At 42.8% G+C, this 26,853-nt stretch overlaps 1 protein-coding gene across 5 annotated transcripts in view; it reads right to left on the reverse strand.

Moving 5' to 3' along the window:
* The window catches only part of FOSL2 (FOS like 2, AP-1 transcription factor subunit), a 41,951-nt gene extending 31,262 nt beyond the window's left edge, over positions 1–10,689 (reverse strand). The window contains exons 1-2 of one of the 5 annotated variants that reach the window (XM_033937973.1): positions 8,113–8,230; positions 6,655–6,797 (exon numbers count right to left, since the gene is read on the reverse strand). Coding sequence is in view for 1 of the 5 variants with exons in the window: in XM_033937970.1 (XP_033793861.1) it covers positions 10,570–10,689 (120 nt within the window). In the remaining 4 variants the exon portion in view is untranslated. Of the gene's footprint in view, positions 1–6,654; positions 6,798–8,112; positions 8,241–9,091; positions 9,235–10,569 lie in introns of those variants that run through there. The other 4 variants (XM_033937970.1, XM_033937972.1, XM_033937974.1 and 1 more) reach the window with 4 other exon arrangements.
* Positions 10,690–26,853: the final 16,164 nt, after the last annotated feature.

The following is a 26,853-nucleotide window of genomic DNA, read 5'->3' on the forward strand; positions in this document are numbered from 1 at the left end:
ATACAGATTTGCTACTGAAATGTAACCCGTGCTGAGTTCTTTGGAGAGAATGGGATGGAAAGCGAATAAAATAAATACCATGCTGATTATCCCTAAGCAGTGTGCCGGGAGGAGACTGGTGAAAGTTCAGTGAGGCCAAGGGGCACTTGAGAAGCCCTCTCCCTGGGGTGGCCTCACCTAACCTCAGGAGCATCTGTAGGGCTCTCTCCCTCACCCCTCAACGCTTGCTGGCATGAGCCAATTGTACTTTGCTGAAACCAAAGAGCAAGCCACCAGCTGACAAGGCAGAGCTGTGGGATGATTACTACGGTATATTGAACACAGGAACACCATACACAGCAACTTCTAGTCCACATGGACTAATTTTGCAAGCTTTTGCTCCAGATATTGAATAGGAAAAAAAAAAAGCTTAAATGAACAATGTATTTACAAAATATGATAAAAGTGCTCTTGCAAAAAAACCTACAAGATATCTTTGAGAAAGGAAAAAAATGTAATTTTATAACCAGGCACCTACCCATAGGGTAGTAAAAATGCATAAGAACATAACATTACCATACTGGGACAGACTGAAGGTCCATCAAGCCCAGTATCCTGTCTCCAGCAGTGGTCAACCCTGGTCCCAAGTACCAGGCAGAAACTCAAAGAGTAGCAACATTCCAGAGCTGAGATTGTGATGTCATAATGCCTCAATTCCACCAATGCCAGCCTCATCAGTGATGTCACAATGGCTTCATTGTCCTAGACTTGGTTCACATAAGAGCTGCCAGGTCTCAAGCACCTAGCTAGATCCCAAGTAGTAAAATAGATTTTATGCTGCTTATCCTAGGAATAAGTAGTGGATTTCCCCAAGCCATTTCAATAATGGCCTATGGACTTCTCTTTTAGGAAATTTTAAACCCCCTTGAAGCTAACTAAAAACCCCGCTAAGCAACTATTTCAAACCTGTTTTATGCAAAACAGCAGTACTATTGTAACTAGCCAAAAATGCATCCATTTGAAGAGCGATCGCGTACAACAGTCTTGTACCTGGTGGAACTGATAATTTTCTACAATCCATAGCTGCTCACGCCACCCCTGCTCTGCCCAAAAACTGCCTATGAACACACCTGCAGCCAAAAACAAAGAAAAAACTGAAGATATGATGTACAAGGTGTAAAAACGGATCTTTATTAAAAAGGTTCAATGTAGCATTTAAAACTGAATGAAAAATATAAAAACGGTTCTCAGGTGCGAGTCCACAGGACTCAACACGGTCCGTGTTTCAGAAAACACTCCTTCCTCAGGGATCCTAAGCAACGCACTGTTTCCAAATGCAAAGACTCATAGAACCAGACAAAACAAATGAAGCCTTGAGGCACATGAACTATCCTATCCAGCAGCAGTGCAAAAATGCTAGCAGCCAGCGAAAACGCTAGCATTTTTGCATTTCTATCTGTATTTGTATCTGTTCTCTACCATTTGGTATTAGAGATACTGTTTCTTTGTGAACGTTTTGCTTCCTTTTCAAAGAGTTTATTTTCTTTGATGTAAAATGTAAATACAAATTCAAAAAAAAATAAAAAAATTCAAAAAACAAGCACCACCTTAGTGGGTACCTCCTTTTAGGTGCCCCACTGCCACGCAACAAGTGCCCATTCTATAACTACATATACAAATAGGCAGCTACAATTAATTCAGTCTTGGAACAATATTTACACTAAAGTATTGCTAACAGTATTTAACTTTCTAATTTCAATATTAAGAAGTCTTACCCTCCCTCTTTGATGTGGTCGCTGTAAAATTTCCATCATGCTAAAGAAACCCTCCCTCTGGAGTTCATAAGATGTAACACGTGTAGGCAACCTATCCAGGTGTGTTTGGAAATTATTTTGTACCACGCCAACGACATCCAAAACAAAAGCCATTACGATACTTCTGTATCTTCCCACCACATTATTTTGGTCCAAAACTGCATTTATTGGTTCTGTGAGAGGTCAACATGTCTGAGGAGGAATCCAGCTAATAGCAAATGCCATTTGAGGTCCAAGAGTATTCTAAAGACCCTCAAAGGGATAACAAAAGAGAAAAGTTATTTCCTGGATCAAAATTTGCTTAAGAGAGAACAAAGCACAAGACTAAATGGTGAGATATATATATATATAGATTTTTATTTATTTTTTTTAGCAAGGGAAGGTATTCCACAAGAACTGATGCTGTTCTATTTATTCTTACATGGTCTGCCCAGGTCTCGACTGCTATGTTGCACTCTCATTACCTTTTTTCAACAGGAGCGTAGAACATATAAAAAGGTGCAGAGAAAGGCTGCAAAGACAATTAGGGGACCAGGACTTGGAGATTTAGGCCTCTTCAGTTTCGGAAAAAGCAGAGAAGATAGGCAGAAGTATACAAAATAATGAAAAGTGTAGAGAAAGTGAAAAGAGAATTGCTTACTGCGACTCAAAACATGAGAGCTTAAACTATGGAGTCGGAGAAAGTGTTCACTGAAGGCAAGGTCCTTGACCCCTGTAAAATGATTAGGTTGACCAAGGAGTTTTAAGACGTTTGGGTAGAAGAGAGGGGAATTAACTCATCTAACTGCACTAGATGTTTTAAATTGGGTGGTTTGGATGGGTCTGGATAGCTTTTATTCTATTACATTTGAAGTTTTGTTGTACATAATTTTGGTCATGCCTTTGAGCTTGGAATGAGAATTGATAAGTTTTAACTTATATCATGGTAGCAGTGGCCAGAACCGTCACCAGGGCAACCATCTCCACCTGGATCACCAAGAAGGACCATGTGAAATAAGCACCGATTACAAAGGGAGATTACACGGCCTTAACCTTACCACCATGCTTCAGAACAGCAACTGCCATCAGAACCACCCTAGTCTTCCTCCTCCCCCATCCTTCAAGAGATAGCTGGGAGTGCTCCGTGTTCTGCAACTGGTCTACCCCAGTACCACAAGAAAGTTGGTGACTCAAGAAAATTCAACCTATAACCCAAATACTACTATTATAGATATAACCACTATCTATTCCACCTTGAGTATTGCGCAGAGTTTTGGTCGTTGTATCCCAAAGAAGATATAATGGAATTAGAAAAGGTTCAAAGAAGAGCAACCACAATGATAAAGGAAATGGAACACCTCTCATTTGAGGAAAGACTAAAGAGGTTGGGGTTCTCCAGATTGGAAAAGATAGAGTTAAGGGGGGGACATGACTGAGGCCTACAAAATCCTGTGATGTAGAAGAAGTGAATTGACTTTTCACCCTTTCTAAAAGTACAAAAAGCAGGGGCACTCAATTAAATTACATGGGAATGCTTTTAAAACAAATTGGAGGAAATTATTATTTTTTTTTTTTTACTCAATAAATAGTTAAGCTCTGGAACTCATTGCCAGACGAGGTATTTACAGCAGTTAGCATAGCTAGGTTTAAGAAAGGTTTGGACAAGTTCCTGGAGGAAAAGTCCATATGCTATTGAGACAAGGGAGAAGCCACTGCTTGCCCTAGATCACTGCTTGCTACTAACTACTAATTGAATTTCTGCCACGTACTGTGACCTGGATTGGCCACTGTTGGAAACAGGACACTAGGCCAGTTGGACTATTAGTCTGATCCACACCAACTCAGAAGCGATGCCCTGGAAGCTGACTGCACCGTGGTGGGACACTATAACAAAATTAAGATGCAAATAAGTAAACTAAAACCCTTTTACCAATCAAGGGACCCGACACGGTCCATGTTTCGGACAAACCTTCGTCAGGGGTCCATGGTGAGAAAGGTTGGGACATACCATAAAAAATGAAGATAAGTAACAAAGTGCCCGTATACTGTGTTCGCCGAGGATTGCTGCAAAAAGTAAAGCGTCTCAAGGAAGCAGTAAAAAGAGGACCATGGACCCCTGACGAAGGTTTGTCCGAAACACGGACCGTGTCGGGTCCCTTGATTGGTAAAAGGGTTTTATTTTACTTATTTGCATTTTAATTTTGGTACAATAAATTTTTGCCTGCATCTTGTACACAGTCTGCAGTTTTGTTTGTTTCTCCTGCTTGGTTTTTTTTCTGCAAAGTTGGACTTTCTCCTTTGTTTTGTGGGACACTATAACAAGCACATGCATCACATGAAATGGTCATCCAGAGTGTGAAAGATATATTTCAAAGTACAAAGTTGCAAGCTGCCAGATTTGGAACCAAAGAGTTTTTGCAAAGAATTCTATTTACTCAAACATAAAGGCAAATTCAATAGGTATTACCCAAAATAAAATTTAGAAATGCGCTTTGTGAATATGGCATAGGAAGAGGTATGGCAAGTAGAGAAAAGGAGGTATTGATGGCCCTGTATAAGACTCATTTAGAATATTGTGTACAATTCTGGAGACCGCATCTTCAAAAAGATATAAAAAGGATGGAATTGGTCCAGAGGAAGGCTACTAAAATGGTGTGTGGTCTTTATGATAAGGAATATGGGGAACAGACTTAAAGATCTCAATATGTATACTTTGGAGGAAAGGCGGGAGAGGGGCGATATAATAGAGACGTTTAAATAACCATGTGGCGTAAATGCACATGAGTTGAGTCTTTTTCAACTGAAAGGAAGCTCTGGAATGAGAGGGCATAGGATGAAGTTAAGAGGTGATAGGCTCAGGAGTAATGAGGAAATACATTTTTACAGAAAGGGTGGTAGATGCATGGAACAGTCTCCCGGAAGAGGTGGTGGAGACAGAGACTGTCTGAATTCAAGAAGACGTGGGATAGACATGTGGGATCTCTTAGGAAGAGATAATGGTTGGGCAGACTAGAAAGCCATTTGGCCTTTATCTGCCATCATGTTTCTAATCACACTGCTCCTCACACACTTCTAACAGCGCCGATTCCCAGTACAAATGGAGGCAGACCATGACAGTGGGGTTCCCCAGTTCTGTATCCCTGCAATCCACCAGCTCAGCTCAGTATATTTACTTTGTCCCTGTGGAAAACCCTGGAAATCTGTCTGGGGTTTTATCTTCACATGATGCAACTCTTGACTAACTTCATACAGATGTTATCACCCTGCTATTTGCTCTCTATAAAATGTTCTTTCAAATACCCCAAGGCTTCAGGTTGCCAATCTGGAATCTCGTGCAATGCTGGCAAATTGCTTCTTTTTCTGCACTGCAACCAGAAAAGTAGGTGGAGGCACCTGCTGGCCCCTGACCTACTTTTTGCTTGTTGGTTTGTTTAACGAAATCCTGAATGCCGGTATCTGGAGACCTTTACTCTCATGTCACTTAATTTGCAGACCTCACTTCACTGGGACCATTCTGCCTCTTCACTTTCAAAATGTGGTTAGTCAGGAGAGCACATCCTATTACATAAGAATATGAAAATAGCCTTACTGGGTCAGACCCATGGTCCATCAAGCTCAGTAGCCCGTTCTCATGGTGGCCAATCCAGGTCACTAGTACCTGGCCACAACCCAAGGAGTAGCAAAATTCCATGCTACTGATCCAGGGCACAGTCAAATAAACAAAAATAGAGGCCAAATTCTCTCAAGAACGTGAGAGTAGAGTGATCAAATGAAGATAGCAAACATAGAACAAGAACACTCTATTATGTATTATCGTCAAATTTGAAAAGCACTTGTACAGCTGATAGTGAATCAAAAAGTGCTCAGAGATATGGAGGTGATAACAGGATGAAATCCAATACTACCACCTCACCGCCCAATCATCGCTTAATTCAAAGCACCAGCTGTCAAAAGTTGTTTGTTATGCACAATTGCTTCGGGTGCACTAAGCTACTGATTTTGTATAAGATAGTCAAATATCAATGGTTTGAAACAGCAAACTTATCTTGCGCTTGCGGGTTCTGACGTGACACAGACACGTTTCGCTCCTGCCTCAGGGAACCAAAGGAGAATTTGCAGGGCTACTTAAACTGTGCAGGCGAGATGAAACTCACAGGGAAAGCAGGAGTAATCCAGTTATATATTAAATCAGTAAAGCTTCAAATAAATATAATTTTTTTTTAAAAACAAACAAGCTGGCATACCTCATCCAATTTAAGGGAGGAGGGACTGATTTAGAAGTTTTCAGGAGGAGGAGGTTAACTTTGCAGTTTTAAGAGGTTGAGAAAATCTTTTAAAGCATGGTCTGATATGCAGGATTAGCTTAAAATCTGTAAAAGAGTGGGGAGAAGAGTATGAAATCAATTCATCCATTGGGCATGTGGCAAAATACCCCATGCCAAAAGGGGAATCTGACAAGGGAATTTCATTGTTAGAAAAGAGGGGTTTTTCCAGATTAGGTCAGCCAAGCCTGGATAAAGAAACATTTATTTTAAAGTTATTAACCAATTTAATCACGAACTGGGGGCCTATATTTATGGATTTGCTCTCTTCATTGTTATATTCCACATCAGATACAATAGATCGTGTGGGTAGTAGTAGGAATTTTCCTTATTGGGTGTTAAGTTGGGTAAGCTTTGAAGCAGAAGGATCATTTCCCCTTAAAATCAAGGGTATATATATTGCGAACCTAAACCTTCCTATTGTGTATTCTGGATGATCGAGGGAGCACTATACAAACAAGCAGAAATAATAGCAGTCTTGACTTTCGCCCTTTTGATAGGCAATGTGTGAAAAGTAGGGAAACCACTTTTCTTCTTTAGGAAGCTGCCACTTCTCAGACCTGCCAGTAGAGGGCAGCAAAGGAGCGTTTCAGTTCCGCCTGCTCCGGGTATCAATCATTTCCAGGAAAATGTGTTAACTGGAGGAATGTCACAGGCTGGTACTTCTGGCACACATCATTTAAAAGTGGTGCTTGTCCCAGCTCTAAAAAAAAAAAAGCATTAAAATTAAATGCAAAAAGTACAAAAAAAATGTTTCTTTGAACCTGTTATTACAAGGAAAAAAAAAAATAGTGAAACACAGAGGTCCTTGCCTAAAACGAGTAGGCAAGAAATAGCTGATGTAAACATGTTATGAAATGAGCCGTGTTTGTGTAACTGCGGGGTGTGAGGGCTGATTGTGCAATGTTCTCTCTCCAGCAGCAATAAAAACGGTTGCGCTGTTCTATGGGAGCTGTACATTTCCACCGTGTCCCCCCCCCCCCCCAAGTTGAAACAGAAAATCTACTTTTTTAAAAAACGCCTCTATAAAAGCAACTTTTTTTGGGTTTTTTTTTTGCCAAACTGCTGCAGCCACAACAGGAAATATCTGGCGCGCTGCGAAGCTCCAACTTTCTTTCCGGCTCCCACAATGAGGTAAATCAATCGGCCGGAGAAGGGGGGGGGGGTTTCTCGCGTCACGTGCCTCGGGCGAAAATTCCTGAAATAGCAGGCGGGAAGCTTTTACGAGAAGGAGGCTCGGCCGCGCCCGCGCTAGCCCGGGCGTGCAACCGCTGCCAGAACATCTGGCTGTTCGAGGCCGGGAGCTGCCTTTCCCCTCCCCCTCCGCACGCGGAGACAGAACAGAGAGAGGCAACCCGTTTCTGGACGCTGGGCATTTTTCCAGAGCACATCACACCGTCGGGGGGGGGGGGGGGATTGGCAATCGGCCTTCAGCCAGACGCCATCCAACCCGATGACTCAGAGTGGGAGACTTTTAGGAGGCGAACGATTCCTTGACATATTAGATAGTCACCACACTTGAACTGCGCGCGCCGTGCGAACACTTCCCCGCTCGCCCCCCCCCCTCCCCCACCCGCTGGCTAAACAAAGTTAACTGAAAAGCACAAACTCCTCCTCCGATCTTATGCCTTAAAACAGCCACTATTCAGGTTAGATTTGTATTTCCCAAGGAAATTCCTAGCCGGCAACACTCCTCCTAGTAAATCCAAAAGAGACTTTGACCTGAGTCTAGCAAGGGTGGGGCTGGCTTTATGTGCCCCAATACATCAGTAGTTTACAGATTCCTAAAGTATTTCACGTCCACGCTATCTTTGATTGCAAAACAATATCGTGTTTGCACAGCTATAGATAAAAACTGTTTAAAAAAAAAAAAAAGCCCCCCCCCCCACTCCCCACTTTTTTATGCATACCAATTGGAACTCTGTTTCAAAGAGCAAGCCCCTTACATCTCTGGCCTCATTTCACGGCCTCTTACCAAAGCAATGACCCCCCCCCCCTTAAGAAAGCTGTTACGGTACCTTGCCGGTGCCTTCTCTGCTTAGAAGCGAGGAGTGACATAGTGATCCTCAAACCTGCACGATTCACATTCTGGCCAGCCTAATGGTTTGCAAAACGTTCGGTATTGCGTCAGGTTGGAGAAATGAGCTAATAGGTGCTTGGGTAGCCAATCACCTTCCTGACACAGAGGGAGACAGCCACGAGGTCCCACTTAACACGAAAGCTGGCTTTGGGCCCAGAACGGGAGGGATGCGAGATTTCTCACACATCATGTTTTTGAAACCCTGCCAACATTATTGAAGCCAGTTGCTCCCCACTCAACTTGTTCTTCTATTTTGGAGTCTTTGAGAAAAATGCTCAGGGAAGCAGAATCCACGGCTTCAGAACCACCGGACAGGGGTGGTTAAGTGCCTGTTTTGGCTATGATCCTCGCACTGAAAGGTCACCGTTTCAACTTTTATAAGGTTGGTGAACCACACAGCCTTATTCCTTCTCCAAGAGAGAAAACTAAGGGGCAGCTAGCGGAACATGTGAAAAGTCCACAACCATAGAACAAGACTAGACTTTGCAGCCTTCCTCTGTGGTCAGAATGAGACAGAAACCCCCTTAAAGCTAGGGAACTGTGGAAAAGGTGCATTACGGGTGCCTTTCCCTGACCACAAAAGGGTCCACAAACCAGGCCAGTCCATTATCGGGCTTCCCCTGCCTTCTTTGGCTCAAATAATTCCCTGTGCTTTCTTGCTGTTCACCACCTCCCTTAAGAGGCCCTTCCAGGCTCTTATATTTACAACACGATAGCTCTACATGTTTATGATGCCATAAAGAAAGTTGGAAAAAACAAGTCAACGGTGGTGTTGAGAGAGGGCCAAACGTACTAAGATTTGCAAGCAGTGTTATCTTATAGGACAGAAAATGGTGACTACAATTTGAGAATGCATTTAGAAGAGGGTTTCTTCGTCTCTGCACAAGTTACAAGTACATTAGAAATTATATATTTACCTAGTTCAGCCTCCTTCAGACCAAAAATACGGCATTTTTGCATTGATCCAGGAGAAAGTGAAAACCGCAACTCCATTTCAGCTAACTTCTGCCCGACCCCTCCGAAAAGACGACGACCAAGGCAAATCACTGGACCAGTCTACCCAGTGAACTTATTTACCATAAGAAGCGGTCAGACATGCTCAAAGCTGCCCTCTTAACCCTTCAGTCTACTCCGAGAGCCAGTCCTTAGCTTCAGAATAGAGAATGACGCGGGGACACATTTTCCCCCGTCCCCGCGGGAACTCAATTTCCCGCCCCGTCCCCGCCAGTTTTGTCCCATTCCTGTAAGCTCCGGCCTTAACCGCACAAGCCTCGGACCCTTGTGATGTTAAAGCGCTCGAGGCTTGTGCGGAGGAGGGCGGAGCTTGCAGGAAACGGGGCAGAGACAGGGCCAAAACTCGCGGAGTCGGGACGGGAAAATGAGTTCCCGCGGGGACGGGGGGGGGGAATGTGTCCCCGTATCAGTCTCTAATTCAGGCCTTTCAAGGATTCTCCTTAACCTTATGAAAGTGATTCCCCAACGGTACTTTGTTGTTGTTGTTTTTTAATTTCAGAACTACCGGGAGCCTCAGAAATGAAGGGAGGGAGGGGGCGACGTTTATTTCCCGCTACATTTGCTTCCACCGGGAAGTTTCTGTACAAATCGAAAACGTGCTTAGACCACTTCCGTCTTCCTGAGAGAACCAAGCCAGAGTCTCCTACAGTTCCCGCTTTTCGTTTCACAGCGAGAGCAACAGATGCAGCCCCGGTTCTAGGATCTGCTTAAACCGGTCCTAGAAGACTCCCGGGAACGGTCGTCTCCGGCCTCTGCCAAACTGTATTGCACCGGAGCAGAAGAACCGGGTGCACAACGTCTCCAACCCCCCTCCCCCCCTCTAGCAGCCTGGTGACTAAAATGCCCATAACACAGACTTGCGATGTTTTGTGACAAGTGCCGGTTTGTAGGGAGCTGCTGCTGTCCCCGCCCCTCCCCCAGACGTGGCGACCACTCGCCCACTGTGTTGAGGACCCTGGTGCTCCAGCAGCAACTCGCCCGCCCTCAACAGAGTTTCCGGGGTTCTTAAGAACCGACTATTCTCACGCACACTAAAGCCAAAGTATTTCTTTAAGCCAGCCCTAAAAATACGCTACCGAAAGCCCGAGCTAAGCTTAATGCAATCCTTTCCCCGTAAACTGGTCTCCAAAGAGCGTGGCTTCCGAAATGTACTATTGGCATGAAATAGTTTTTGTTACACCGTCACACAGGCCAAAAACAATAAAGAAATAAAAAACCCTACGTTATATGTCATTGGAGGAGGGCGGCAAAACGAAGGTTTGAAGTTTTTTAACAGACAAAGTCGATCTTGCCTAGTGGAGACACCGCCTAAGCCTTAAGGAGTGCACACACCAGTGGCAATTGCAAAAGTCCTTGCAGGTAGATCCCCCCCCCCCCTTACCTGATGTATAGAGGTGGCGATGGAGCTGCTGCTGCCGCTGGAGTAGGACTCGGAGTGGCCTGGGGAGCCGCTGCTGCCACGGGAGGAGCTGTCGAAATTCCCGGGATAATCCTGGTACATGATCCGGGATGGATGCCAAAAAGAGAAGAGAGATTTCAAAATTCACTCCCTTCCTCTCTCTCCCCCTCTTAGTTCTTCTTTATGAGATCTTTCAAAAATCCACACCAAACAGTCAAAATAAAATCCTTTCCCTGGCCTTTTTTTTTTTTGTGAGTGAACTTGAAAAAAAAAATTCTTTATGTCACAAAACTAGTTTTGTTTTTAAACTAGAAGTTACGACAAAAAAAGAAACTAGGTCCCAGGATAACACTAAATATCTGTGTGTATTTATTTTCCCCCACACTATACTGGGCAGAAAGAAACAAACAAACAAAAAAATGACTAGGGGGATCGTTTGGTTGCACGTCCTCCGATTTTATTATCCTGATTACTTTGCAACAAAACCTCTCGTGTATCTGTCAGCATGGCCTCTAAGCTTCCAAGTCCTATTCTGACTAGCTTTGATGACTCAATAAAGCATTTTGTCTCCTGTAGACGTCCTAATTATTTCTCTTCGCCTTCCCTCCCTCTTCGCCCTCTCGCTCTGTGATCCGTTTCCTTGTTCCAGTAATGAATAACCACTTTTTTTTGCCACTCTCTCGATCGCTGGCTTCCTTTACTCTGTCCTGATGACTCAGTAGAATGGTATTACAGTAGTTCAACGCCACTCTTATTATCACCTCCTCCCGGCCAGCGTGTTCATTTACGTCAGCTCGGCTCGTACCAATCCCCGCAGGGGAACGGGGGAGACGACAGAAAGATCCTCCTTTTATTCAAGCGGCGCCGCCCAGTGCCTTCCTAGCCGTCGGAGGCGCCTGCAAGTCGGCCCTGCTTTAACTAATTGGCTTGCGCTGTCGGAGGCTCGCAAGCGTCGTACTTTGCTTTCGTGCATTAACCGTGCAAAATCACTATTGCAGCCCCTCTAACCCCCGCTTTTTCCCTTTCAAGATTGTTCCATTGACGCATGTTGCCAAAAATGGGCATTTGCGTTATATGACGCGAGTACGGGTTTCCTTGGTTAAAGTGACGCCATTAAAACAGGGATTCCCTTTTTTTTTTTTCTAGTGAACGTATGTTTAAAGGGGCTTCGAAGCAGACCCCACACCACAAAGAAGCTGAATTTAAGGCTTTGACGGTTGACTTGCACCTTTGCGATCAAGTCCCTTCACCACAGAAATATATAGATATCCAATCTTGTAATATATAAAAATACAGATGTGAAATCTTTTATCGTATCCCAAAGAGTAAAGCAGCTAATTTTGCTAGAGTAATTCTTCTGTAGTATATGACAACTTTGTGTTGAAACTCACAACTTGTAACACCTTTCCACTTTGCAATGGTGTCACGGGTAAACCCATCCCTTACCTGGCTTTGTATATATTGCCTCATTATTTTTTTATTTTTTTCGTAAAAGGCTTAAGTCATCAGAGCTCCATGAATCATCTTTGAATTCTTTCTTTGGGTTTCTGTGTGAATAATTGAAGTTGTTCTGAGGTGTTATTTTTAAATTGTAGCAAGGTAACAACAACCACTTGACCTTGTTATAGGAAATAACAAGGGGCGGGGCATGATCATGAAGCTTTTCCTCTGAACTTTTTTTTGAAAAGGGGGGTGGGAGAGATTGCAAGCTGGAACGGAACATCAGACTACATTTTCCCTTTAGCTTCTTCCAGCCTGACGTCACGCGGAGCCCCCGGCGCCGGTAAGCAGCGCATCTTCCATTCGCCTCACACTTTCGAGAAATCCAGCCCTTTCCGATGAGAAAGCTGAAAGCTCCTTAGCTTTGTGGCTCATTACTGGCAACATAAAACGGCTTGCGTTTTGAATATTTCTCCAAGTTTACTGTAGTCCCTCCCCAAAACAACAACAAACATTAGAAGGTGTCAAACATATTTGCACCGTAGACCCAAAGCTATTGAGGCAGACAGATACAAACGTGCACAACCCAGAAATCATATATGCAAGGCACCTTAAGAAAATATTCTGTACCTGCATTATAAAAACTGCCAGTACGTTATCTCCAGTTTTCAATATGACATTCCAACGAGTTGCCATAGCTTGGAAATGCCAAAAAAGACCCCCACAACACATGATCCCTTACTGATGAGCAGCAGTGGCTGACAGATTGTACTGAATATTGAATGTGTATATAAAAGCAGCATAAGTATAGTCATTCAGAAAGGAAAAAATAGGATTAAAATATATCCAGATGGTAAGCATCAGTTGCTGGGAAGTGCATTTTAAGAGGAACTCGGCGGCCTCCCCCTCCCCTCTTCCCTTTGTCTAAAAATAAACCCGACCTCTGTTCTTTCCCTCCTCCCCTTCCGCTAAACACTAAACTTACTCCTCTCCGCCCCCACGCTACAAATCCTCTTGTACTTGGGCAAGGCGGCTGGGGTCCGCACGCGGGTACAAGCGCCTTGGCCGGCTAGGGAGGCGCGCGCAGACCAAACCAACTGTCTTCCAAAGGGGAAAGTTAAGACCTGACAAATAAATTGGTTATGCAGGTTCGGTTTTGATTTTAAATGTTTAAATAAGTGGCAATTTTTTTTTTTTAGCTGGTCTTGTCGGGAAGTCGTTTGCTAAGTTTCATTTGAAAAGGGAAGAGTAGTAGTAGGAATTATGAAAGCGCCCGCGCCCCCGGCCAATGGCAAGTTACGTCCCTGTATTCTGTGGAAAGGTGCGCGCTTCCCGCCGTGAGCCTTCCGGGCAGGGGTTGCAGCCCCCGCGCGCTATTCCAGAAGGTGGCACGTGCGGAGACTGAAACCGAACATCATGGAATTTATGAAAGTACCGTGGATCTATGCTGCAAGGCAAAAGTAGTGAAAGAAGCACTAGAGGCAGCGCTGTGGGTGTTTGAGCACCCCTAAAATAGAACAAACTCCTTGAATGTGTTCAGGGAGAGAAGATTTATGTTGGGTAGATGCTAGACATGGGAGAGAAGAAATACAGAGAGAGGGAGAAGAAGCTGGATATTAGAGGGGGGAGATGGAGATGGAGGAAATGAACATGGGATAGGGAGATGGAAGGGATGCTGGATACTGGTGAGGGAATAGGCAATGCTGGACATGAGATGGAAAAGATACTGGATAGAAAAAGAGGGTCATGGAGTTGATCATGGATATGGGAGAGGGAGGAAGATCCTACATCTTAAGACCAGGAAAGTGACTGATAGGGAGATTGAAATGAAAGAAGGGAGTGAAGATGACAGGGAGAATGGGGGAATGGTTATCTGTAGTTCTTGTCCATTCCCGTTGTCACCGGTGTAAATAAAGAATTTTCTGGAATGACTTTGAGGCAGAAATGGAGGCAGAGAAAGGAGCAGGACAAGAGGTCTATGTATAAAATCTTCTCTAAAATTGCTCCCCCTTAGTATCACTGTAATCCCCAAGGGAACCTATTTACTAGTTATGCACTTAACACAAATGAATGTAAGTTAATGTGAACTGATGAGCATTAACTCAGTTTGTAAGCTCTCTTGGGCAGATGAAACTACAGGGAAATAAAAATTGTTCTGCCTGCACATCCCTATTTTCATAAACAAATTCTGTTGTTCCAGTTGCAAAAGTCGTAGGACTCTGTCTTTCTCATATCAGAGCCCTAAAATGTTACCTAAAATAGTGTCCCTCTTGCTCACACATACAGAAACTAAAGAGCGTCACATGGCCACAAAAAGCGGACCCTGGACATTGCAGGGCAGTGACATCCTATGCCATCCAGATCACAACTCCAGGTGCAGGTTTTGGAACCCGTCTGGGTAGTTCTCTGCTCAAGAAGTTTGCAATGATCTTTTTTTAGTAATGTACAAAGAGGAGAATGCAGCCAGTGTATGAGGAAATACGGCCACAGCTGCAAACCATTTTCTTTGAAAAAATTCCAGTGATGCACGCAACATGGTTGAGACTGTGTACTGAGGCATGAAAGATCAGCATGCTGGCAAAATTCATCCATGGAGAGGAGAGGTAATATGGCTATTGGGATGCTGCAGTGCCAATCATCACAAATCTTTCAATCATGTTTACTTCAATATTGTTCAGGCAGCAGCGCTTTTAAAACATGGAGCAAATCTAGAGTTCACTCTAGTTAACATTTTTTTTTTTTTTTTAAGTCTTCCATCCATCAAAGTACAATGGACTTGAAAATCAAAACAGCTCAATTAGTGTTGGAAGCCAGGTCATCCATTTTCCCCGTTTTGTATGTTTTACAGAATTTTGAGAAGTTTGTCTTAAAACTGGGAGTCAGCTGAATCTCTAATTGTAACAGACTAATCCAGTTACAGAGATAACTGGTCAACAGATGTCAGGTCTGAAAGTGGCACACACCAAGAAGCATTGTTATATTTTTTTGAAAAGGGTTTGTAGAACAAGAGGAGCCGTGTAAGGGATTGATAGTGATGCACGATACGGCCTTGGTAACAGATTTGAGGAAAGCCTGGAATAACCACAGAGAACAGCTGGGCACGGGGAAGCTAGAATGACCTTGGAGACCGATTCCTGAGTGGCACCATAGCCGGTGGGGAAAAGGGGTGGGCACCTATTGCATTTTTACTCCCTAATTCTGTAAACGTGTGTGTACAATTTAACACTTAGGCCCTGGTTCTTTGAACAGCATCTAATAATAGGCGCTGAAGAAAGTGGCACACAGTGTACAGTATGTAGATTACGAGTTAGTCGCAGTTTATATAATTGCATCTAAATTGGATTCAGCTGCCAGTAGGTGTCAAAACCTTAGGCACCTCCTATTTATGCCAGGGTTTTCTTGGCCTAAATGCTGGAGCCTAAGTTCAATTTAGGTGCCTACACTTAAAACATGCCCACTAACCACACCCAGTTTCCAGTAGGCACCTTGGACTAGGTGCTTAGCTGAAGTGATAGGTGCTTACCGAGTTAGAAGCCTAGAAAGCAATTAATTTTAATTTAAGCCAATTAGACTTATTGGTACTGATTAAGCATTTTAAATACCATATTCTCTCTAATAATCACCCACCCCCATGCTTTAGGACCCAAAAACACCAAGACATTTGGTTTTAAAATCAAATCAAAATTCCCCCCAATAATCACCCCCGGCCCCCATCCCCGCTTGTCATTGCTTTCCTCCACCCTTCATCTCCCCCTGGTGCAGGGTCTTGAGCATGCGCGCAGGCTGGGGGCCTTGGCCCTGCACAGATCCTGAAAGCCTCACACCAGCCTAGCACCTTAACCTCAAAATTTGGTAAGAAGAGAGATCCGATGGCCGGGGGAGGATGGAGGAGCGCAAAGCCAATTACTGCAGGAGGCAGAATGGAAGTCAGAAATTGTGGTCATTGTGGAGGGCAAGGTGGAGAAGAGAATTGGTCATCGCAGGAGGTAAGCCGGAGAAGAGAAATAATACCTCAATCGCTCACCCTAGACTTTAGAAGACCTTGTGTTTCTAATAATTGCATGGACGATTATTAGAGAGAATATGGTAATTAAGTTAGGTGCCTAGATTGACTAGGCATCTTATAGAATTTAGGCCTTAGTGCACAGAGATGAATGTGCAGATTGTAGAACAGTGATCATTAGCTGCTAATTTGTGTTTACTAATTAATGGCTATAATTGGTGTTAATTAGCAGTTATGGGGTTATTCCATACATAGAGGGGTATTTTCAATAGTTTTGTCTAAGTCTGACTTTGGACGTCCTGAGAAGGACATCCAAAATCCAAATCTGGAAAACATACATTTTTTAAACCGCTAGCTGTCCAAATTATTTATTTCAAAAATCGCTTACTTAAATGTCCTGGCGATTAGGACATCCAACCTTCAGACGCCTAACATTTTTGGGCCACAAAAGCATTCAAGTTCAAAACATCCAAATCCAGACCATTTGGATGTGGGAGGGGCCAGCATTGTAATGGACTGGCCACACAGACATATCAACAGAGCAGTGGGGCACTTTAGAGGACACTGCTGTGAACTTCACATAAAAGGTGCCAGAAGTACATCTCACCATAACCCCCTTATGGTGAGCCCTCCAAATCTCCTCCAAAGTCTACTATACCCACTTGTCTACCACTCCAATAGCCCTTATGGCTACAGGTCGCACTATATGGCAGTATAGTTGGGTTTTGGTGGGCTCACACTTTCTACCGTAAATGTAGTGGCTAGAGTGGCTTATGGGCCTTGGTCCGCCCCTCTATGACTCACTAGTCCACCCACCAGGCTACTTAAGACACCTGTGTGATGCTCTACTAGGATTTCCCATACCAGGTGTTGCTGTCCTAGAGACAGGTATGTACTGTTTCATTCAGAGATTTGGGGGGTGGGAGGGGGGGGTCGGTGACCACTGGGGAGTGTGGGGGGTCATTACGTAATCCCTCTAGTGGTCATCTGGTCAGTTTGGGTACCTTTTGGCACTTAGATGCTTTTCAAATAGATCTAGGTCCCAAAAACTGGGCGCCAACAACTAATTATGGATGTTTAATTGGCACTCATCAAAATTACATCTGGCTGTGCGCTATTCGGTAAGGCAAGGCATCTAACTGCCATAGTGCATATCCCAAAAGGGACGTGGCCATGGGAGGGGCATGGGTGTTCTGAAAAGTTATGTGCATAGCTATAGAATACTGAGGTAGGTGCATCTAATCTGGTGCCAGCATTTACACCAGGTTTCAGCAGGTGGCCAAAGTTAGGTAGAGGAACTGGCACTATATGACATTCTATAAAGGATGCATGCCCTTTATAAAACAGCATTTAGTGCCAATTTTTTTGGTGCCCATTTTTTTAGCTCTACGGGGCTCATTTTTAAAAAAAAAAAAGTGTCCAAAAATCGGCATAAATGGCACTCGACAAAACATCCAAATGCTGATTTTTGAAACTGACTTCCGAGATGTCTTTCTAAGCTTCCTATCCGCTGTACATCCAGAATTCAAGAGGGGATGTCATGGGTGGGATTTGAGCATGTGTGGAGGGGCATTTTCAAAACATATGTCTAAGTCAAATTTGGATGTATGGTGTTGGACAACCAAAGTAGACAGTATAAAAATGCCCATTTTCGAAAAGCAAACCACCATAAGTATAGAATTTTTTTATTTTTTTTTTAAATCCTTTATCTGGACATCAAGTCATCTATATCACATTTTGAAACAAAATTTCATCCAAGTCCCAAATGGCCAGAACAAGATCATTTGAGCGTGGGAGGGGCTGTCCTGTAATGGCTGGCCACCCAGACATGGCAACAGAGCAGTGGGGCACCTTAGAGAGCATTGCTGTGAACTTCACAAAAAGGGTGCCAGATAAACATCTCACTAGAAATAATAATTTTTTTATTTTTATATACCGCCCTACCACATAGTTCTAGGCGGTTCACATACATAAAAAATTATACAATCAATTAATAAAATACAATTTGTTAAAATACATTAAAATCCAATAAAATGTGCTGGCTGTAAAGTCAATGTATATTTACCTATCAATTCTGAAACATCAGTTGATAAATTTGTCAAATAAATCAGTTTTTAGTAGTTTCCTAAAAGACATATGTGTGTGCCTGAAAAATAATAGTACTTAACCATATATTCATTTTACCTGCCTGGAAACCGAGCAATCTATAGACAAATCTCTTGTAGCACGGCTTGATAGTCGGAAGGACAAATAAATATTGCCCTCGGGTAACCCTTTTAGGTTTATATTGTTCAAAGCATGAAGACAAATAAAAAGGTGCCATACCAAACAACACTTTAAAACAGATACAACCAAACATGAACAATATCCTTGCCTCGAACGGAAACCAATGCGACTGTTGATAAAATGGAGTAACAGGGTCATATTTTTTCAGCCCAAAAATCAGGCGAACCGCCATGTTTTGTATAAGTCTCGGTCTCTTATGAAGCTTTTTATGAGATCCCACATATATTATATTACAATAATCCAGAATGGATAAAATGGATGATTGTACCAATAATCTAAATGATGCACTATCAAAATTTTTTTTTATCGTCCGAAGTTTCCACAAAATTGTGTAACATTTGAAATAAATTAGTGTGATCGTCCAGAGTTAGATGGCGGTCCAATATAACACTAAATTACTCCACAATGGAAACAAGTCAACTGAAGCGCCATTTTGCTTTTCAACCAGAGCATAGCTGCACATTATACAGTAGACCTCTGAAGAAGCAGCCAATAGGTGAAACGGGTCCCCGTTGGGCATAAGTTTTATATTGCTACAACCAACACATCGGCACTAAAGCTACAAAGAGATAAGTGCCGGTTTTAGCTATTTATTTTGCACAAAAAGCACTTTATATACGTTACAAGCACAGAGCATTAGCACTTTTTCATCTCACAGGTACTGAGCTCGATGAAAGATACCTCTGTCCTGCAAAGACTGTAGAGAAAATTGTTTATGATTATACAGTGCAGGCATCTGAGAGCACAGTTAACCTAAGAAGTGAGTTTTGATTAGAGATAATTTATTAGACAAGTCTGTTTGTTTGGATTATCAGTCCAATATAACACCCAGAATTTTAATTGAAGCAGAAATTTGGAAAGTTTGACCATTCAGATATAGTTCCTTTTCTTTTATACTATCTGAAGGACTAGCTAGGAAAAATTTAGATTTTTCCAGATTCAATTTGAGTTTTGCCCTCATTGTCTTTTTTTTTTTTTTAATTATTTATTTATCAAATTTTTACATGTTATAAATCAAGTATCCAGTTTTGCCCTCATTGTCCATTGCTTGATATGGATTAATAATAGAGAAATTCAGTTTATTATCTCCCCTGTAAAGGACATAAGTGGGATTACTATGGTTATATCATCAGCACAGACAAAAAAAATTGACTCCCAAACTATGTAATAATCTTCCCAATGGAGCTAAATAAATGTTAAACAGAGTAGGCAATGGTGAGCCCCCCAAAACCCACTATACCCACCTGTCTACAACCCCAATAGCCCTTATGGCTGCTGATAGCACCTATATGGCAGTAGAGTAGGGTTTTGTTGGCACACACTTTTCACCATAAATGTAGTGGTTAGAGTGGCTTTTGGGCTTGGGTTCTAATCTCTATGGTTCACTAGTCCACCTACTAGGCTACTTAAGACACCTGTCTGCAGCTCTACTAGGATGCCCCATACCAGATGCTACTGTTTTAAAGACAGGTATGAACCTTTTTGTTCTCATTTTTGTGTGGTGGAATGGGGTCAGTGAGCACCTGGGGAGTGCTAGACGCAGCCTCGTGCTCAATGGTTTTCAGAACCTGGACAAAGTGCCGGGTTTTGAAAACCCATCCAGACACCTGGACAGTCCTCTAAAAAGAGGACACGGCCAGTTAAATCTGGACATCTAGTAACCCTACCCCATATAGCCCATGCTCTCTTCCTGTTTCTACTTCTCCCCCCTCCATAGCTCCACTATCACTACCTGTTCACAGCACCCTGCCTTTTCCAGTATTTCAGAGCAACTTGTCTCTCCTAATCAGTGACCCCTTTCCATTCCCTTCACTTCTTCCTTGTTCCATTTACTCCTCACCCAGTATGCCTTTTTAAAAAAAAAAAAAACAAAACACATTTTTAACCTTAACTGCTATAGTTATTACTTTGGCAACATAGGTCTGAAACTGTCTGTTCCTTTTGTAAATATCAAGACGACAGCAACTCCTTCCTCCCATGCATCCTATTGGACAGGCTGCAGGGGAGGCGGGAACAGTAACTGAGATACAGAAGCACTTCCCCCCCTGTGTTTTCCTGTAGCTCTGCAGCATGGAGTTTGCTTCCTCAAATCTACATACTTAGCACCCACAGAGCTGGCGCCTACGAATAGTAATCAGGCCTGGCAGGCTCACACTCTAACCGTGGGTACCTGGGGGCAATGGAGTGTTAAGTGACTTGCCCAGAGTCACAAGGAGCATGCTGGGACTGAGCATACAACCTCGGGATGCTGAGGCAGCGGCTCTAACCACTAGCACCCCCTCCAAAGCAAAGCAAGAGGTGCCTGAGGGGTTGGCAGAAAATGCATCACACCTTGATAGGATTGGCAAGAAAAGCTTAGCCTGGCAGTGGTTGAAGACTGATTCCATAGAGGATTACAGTAGGGAAAGGCAATCTCCAATCATCTTGAATATTCTAGTAAAGTTCTGGGAGTCATCATTGACTCTACACTTTCCTTCAACGACCACCTCAGCTCCCTAGTAAAAAAAATGTTTCTTCAGCCTTCACATGCTGAGAAAAGTGAGATCCTGTTTCCATCAAAAACACTTTGCCGTCCTTGTCCAATCCACCATCCTTTCCAGACTGGACTACTGCAACTCTATCTACCTTAGCCTAACAAAGAAAAACCTTCAAAGACTCCAGCGGATTCAGAATACCGCTGCTAAGCTTATCTTCGCAAAAAGCAAATTCGACCACGTCTCACCGCTTTTATCCAAGCTCCACTGGCTTCCGATTATCTCCAGAGTCCACTTCAAATGTGCCTGCCTCACTTTCAAGATCCTACACGGTATCCTCCCTCCCTTCATTCCTCTTTCTTGGAGCTCCTCTAACCCCAATTCTGCCAGATCCACCCAAAAACTGAAACTTTCCTTTCCCTCTTTAAAAGGCGTTTCACTTGTAGGAAAACTAGGTTCTTCCCTCCCTTTCAGAATCACTCAGCTCTGGAACAACCTTACCTCCCCTCTTAGGAATCTGAGCTCCCTCCAACTCTTCCGTAAACATCTGAAAACCTGGTTATTCTCAAAAATGTAACTCCTCTTCCCTCTCTGATTATTCTAGTCCTCTAAATTTTCTCTTCATTTTGCCTCTTCCCTCCACTGGAGTTCCTTTCTACCCTAACTCTTGTTAACCGTGTCGAGCTTTACGAATGTAGAGATGATGCGGTATACAAACCTAAGGTTTAGATTAGATTAGATTGTGGACTCCATTCCACTTGGATTTTCAGTTTCTCTTTTATGAGTATACCTGAGAGACACTTACATAGAAATGAAGCAGAATGTATGAGAATCTCCCTCAGCTATATTCATTAGAGAGAGCCTGCAAACGAGTAGCTTGGTGTCACAGGGTTTGGCGTTTGCCTATCTGGCCAGCAGAGAAGTCCTGCAGAAATACAGGTGGTGGTTGGTTGTTATATGGCTAGGGTTATCAGATTTGCTCTTTAAAGAAAGAGGACACCTGGCCCCACCTCATTCCGCCCACAGCCCTGCACCCACTCAATCCTTGTGTCTCCTTCCCTGAGCTCTGTGTCTGGAGGGCCTCTGCCGGGTTTTGGAAATCCCTCCAGGCTCCTGGACAAGTCCTCTAAAAAGAGGACATTTGGTAACCCAACATATGACTATTAACACAAAAACAGAATTATGGAAAACTGGATGTCCTGTAAGTAAGATATTAAGCGCACACATATGGTTTGATAGAACACTGGCTTCACTGCTTTGATCTCCTGCTACCCTTTTGAGATGCAGGGAATAAATCAAAACAAGACATCTGCCTTGACACATGTTAATGTGTACAATAAGACGCTAGCTGTAACCATTTGTACAGTCCACGCCAAAGACTACAAGTTGACACCCATAAACAGGAAGCACTTACTGCCACATACATTGTGAACACAGCATCTCATGGTGCAGCATTTTTTAATTTTAGCAAGAAGTTTAGGTTTGGGTGATGGGATGTTTAACCCATTCCCTCTTCTCCTTATTGTACAGATTCTCAATCTCAGCTCAAACCTTGCACTTGAATTTTAGCCATAAGGCCGAAAAGTAATCTAGGTCAATTAGCAGTGCTCTACCCAGAAGGAATAAGATAACATTCTGTACTGTACTACTGACAAACCTATTGAGGAGTAATTGCAATGTGATTTTTTTTTCCCCAGTGAAAAACATGGACATACTGTACCAGTTCAGTGAAATGAACAATGCCAGGGTTAGTGAAATGACAGTGTAGAATGCTCTAAACTCTAAAGCATATATTTTACTTTTGTGCAATCATTGCTTGCCACCTGTTTGGTTATTACCGTTCGGCTTTGTTGTGACTGTATTTTATTTTACTTAAAATGGTGATGTTGCTGCAGGGACTTCATTTCTGCAATAACAGCAGAACCCAGATTCCTACTCTTGCAATATCACATTTAAAATATATATACAAAGGAAGACAGAGGTTTTTTTTTTTTTAAACAAATGTTTAAAAAACAAACCGTACCTTCCAACAGTAATTAGTATCTGTGGTCATTTGCAATTATAACCTTCTCGAAAAGATAAAAACCTATAGCTATACTTCTTGAAAATAACTTACTCTTGTTCTGTTCCTCCCTAAGTGAAGCAAACAGTGCCACGAGCATTGGTAATTTGTATCATAACATGTCCCAATTCATGATTCCAGTAAAAGTAGGACTAGGGTTACTAGATGGCAACAAGACTTCAGGATAACAGTGTCAGCAGTATGTGGGAGAGAGACTTACAACATAGCTGGCAAGACAAAAAGCTTTAATCATTGCAGCCGTTGGCTTAACCACTTAACATCCCTCCACCCTGATCTGGCATGCTGCAGAATTCTACTGCTTTGGCAACCTGAACTAACCCCGCCATAGCTGACAGTAGGAAAAAGAAGTCCTGATCTTAGAGGGAGATCCAACCAATGGCTGGCCACCTACAAACTGCATGCTGAAAAAAGAGGTAGAGTACAAGTCCAAAAATCCGGATGCCATAAATCCAGACCACCTGAGAAACCGGACCCTTTAAAATTGCAATCCAGACCACTCGAGAATCTGGCTCTTGGGGAAAGAGAGAGAGACAGTAATGCTGGAGCTTTTACAGTAAATATTGTAAACAGGAAAACATAAAAATTGATTGACTGAAGGTCCAGCAAGAAAAATGAGAATTGATTGACCGAAGGTCCATAAAGCCCAGTATCCTGTTTCCAAGAGAGGCCAACCCAGGTCCCAAGTACCTAGCTAGATCCCAAGTAGATTGTATTGTTCAACGGATCTTCCCTTCTATTCCTTTTTACATATTACTTTAATTCATTTAGATATCATTTACATAGATGGTGCTCCTATCTGTAAAGTTAGGAATTTCTATGAAATATTCTACATGCTTCTCTCCTCTCTACTCCTTCCTGCCCTCCATAGTCCTCCCTACCCTCTTCTAACCCCTTCCTCTGTAATGTCGCCTAGAGCTTGTATAGGTATGTGCAATGCACAAATGGAAGAAATAAAATAAAATAATAAAACAGATTTTATGCTGCTTATCCTAGGAATAAGCAGTGGGTTTTCCCAAGTCATCTCAATAATGGCCTATGGACTTCTCTTTTAGGAAATTATCCAAGCCTTTTTTTCATTTTTATAAATCTTTATTGATTTTTAAACTAAAAACAGTGCCAAACAAATAAAGAACAGTAGGTATTACATACAATGCACTATTATCTGTACAGGCAACTTATATATCAGCTAACTGATTTCACCACATTCTCTAGCAACAAATTCCAATTAATTATACGTTGTGTGAAGAAATATTTTGTCCAGTTTGTTTTAAATCTACTACTTAGTAGCTTCATCGCATGTCCCCTAGTCCTAGTATTTTTGGAAAGAGTGAACAAGTGATTCACATCTACCCTTTCCACTCTACTCATTATTTTATAGACCTCTATCATATCACCACTGAGCTGTCTCTTCTCCATTCAAAAACAAATTTTATAGTAAAATACCTATGCTTTCTATGATGCTGCTAATATAGTCTGATTCAGTGAGACATACCGCCTGATATTCAGCGCTATTTGGCCGGCCAGGAGCAGTTACTGGCCAGTCAAATAGCTGTCTATCTCCCACTGAATATTTGACTCGGTGCGACCACCAATGCCGCACGACATAGACAGTCACTGCCAATATTCAGTGTCTCACCAACTAAGTTCAGCAGCCAGCCAGACCTCCCTACAAGGTGAGTCTTATCTTTGGCCACAAAGACTTAGCTGACCAGCCATTGAATATAATCGGCTTAGCTGGCTATGTCTCGGCCAGTCAAAAATCGACTGGAAATTCAACGCCAGTCACCAGATATGGCACCAGCATTGAATTTTGAGGTTCACCGCAGACCATGGGAGATAGCCAGCTGTCTCCTACGGTCTCTGAATATCAGGCCCATAATATTTAAGGTTTTTTGTATGTTTTCCTGTAACTATGCTCATTTTGATAAATGCAGCATTCTGTATTTGTTAGTGAGAAAATCAACAAAATTGGCTTGCTTATCTCTTCTGTATTCCTTAAATTAAAATTTTTAAAGTACTGCCTGAGAATCTGAAAAATCTAAAAATCCGGACTGACCCCCCATCTCTGAGCATTCTGAATTTTTGGACTTGTACTGTATAAAGAACTGATGACCACTTGGAGGCCAACAATTTTATGTCAATAGAAGAGAAAGGCAATGAAGGAAGATAGGATAGATTCCAAGAGTAGTTAATCACTGATGTAATAAGGCCTTCTTGGTGGGGGTGCTAGCACCTCTCTTCTTCCCCCTCTTCAAATTTTTGCTAACCGCAAGCAGCATCTCTTACCTGCTAATTGTGCTGGCTTCATCCCTCTGATGTCACTTCCTGTTTGTGGAGACCAGGAAGTGACATCAGAGGGAAGGATGAGGCCAGCATGAGCAATGGGTAAGAGATGCTGCTCGCAGCCAGCAATAATTTGAAAAAGTGCAGGGGGAGGAGGGCCATTGGAAAGGGTTTATGGTGGGGGGGCATGGGAAAGGGTGCTTCTGGGGGAATGCATGGCATAGGAAAGGGTACATGGGGAGTGCACGGCAGGGAAGCACACAGCATGGTGATGCCAAGTGCCTATGCCCCGGGCGTACTCTTCCCTTGCTATCTTATTGCAGTTAATTTTGAATAAAGGCATCATAAGGAAAGCATGTATTAACTATAAAGAAGTCCTTGCTGGCAACATCCCACAGTCTTGGATCATAGATTGCTTCAAAATGTATAGAACTCACCATGTTTGATAGAGTATGCCAAATTCACTATGAAAATGTTGTAGACTGCACTTCATGTGCACTGTTCGGATGATCTGTGTTAAAGGCCGACTGAAACTGCTTTTTTTTTAGTTTCGGCCAAAACCAAAACTGCTACTGAAACTGCAGCTGGAACTAATCTCACCACTAAAGTTTGATTGTGTGAATGTGAACCAATGAGGCCCTCTGGGGATTGTCAGAGCTTGCAATTGGCAGCCCTCTGCTAAATCCACAGGAGATTATTACCCTCCTGTCCCAGAACTACAAGCACAGGCTGACAACTGGGAGAGCCATTATAACAAGGATGTCACAAGTCTGGAACATTTAGGTTTCCAAGTCAGTGCAGATGTAGCTAAACATCCTCTGAGACAGGAACATTGTGAGAATGTGTTAAAAAAAAAGTCTTGAATACCTGCTTTTTATGCTTATAAAAATGATGCACAAGTAACAATTTTGGTTGCCATATCTCAAAAAAGATATAGCAGAATTAGAAAAGGTTCAGAGAAGAGTGACCAAAATAATAAAGGGGATGAAACTCCTCTCGTTTAAGGAAAGGCTTAAAGAGATTAGGGCTCTTCAGCTTGGAAAAGGAGTCAGCTGAAGGAAGATGTGATTGAAGTCTACAAAATCCTGAGTGGTGTAGGGCCCAAGAAGGTGTTAATAGAAACTGAATTGGACTAAGCTGGGCACCAGCCCTAGAGGGAAAGAATACTGACAGTGATACGTGAGGAACCAGAGAGAAATAACCTCCCCCCCCCTCAATATTCAGTAGTACTTAGCAGACTGGATATTACTCCTAGCTAGCTAAGTACTTTCAGGTAGAGTATATCTTTGGCTGCTAGGCATTAGCCATCCAGTTGATGAATACAACCCTGGCAGTGAATATCCTGGAAAATCATGGACTAAGGGAAGTAGCCAGGCTGCCTCCTGCGGTCTCAATAACAGGCCATTGGACTAAAATCTGTAATGTAACAGGGATGCACATGTTGAGTTATAACGATAAAATATACCCCTTTTGTTTGCAAACCCTGCATGTGTGTCAGATTCAAACCACACCCTCAGTCATGTTACAGGCCACTTACTCTTTTCTTTACTGTATTGTTGTGAGTTTTGTGTTCTTGTATTGTCTAGTCTTTTTTGGGTCCCGGGTTCAGTTCTCAAGAGGCAGTGGGAAGTAAATTAACAAGACAGTAGACAGGGATGGTTTGGAAAAGGTATATAAGAACAGGCTTATTACAAATA

Source organism: Geotrypetes seraphini, chromosome 3, assembly GCF_902459505.1.
Source record: "Geotrypetes seraphini chromosome 3, aGeoSer1.1, whole genome shotgun sequence".
NCBI classification, from domain to species: Eukaryota; Metazoa; Chordata; class Amphibia; order Gymnophiona; family Dermophiidae; genus Geotrypetes; species Geotrypetes seraphini.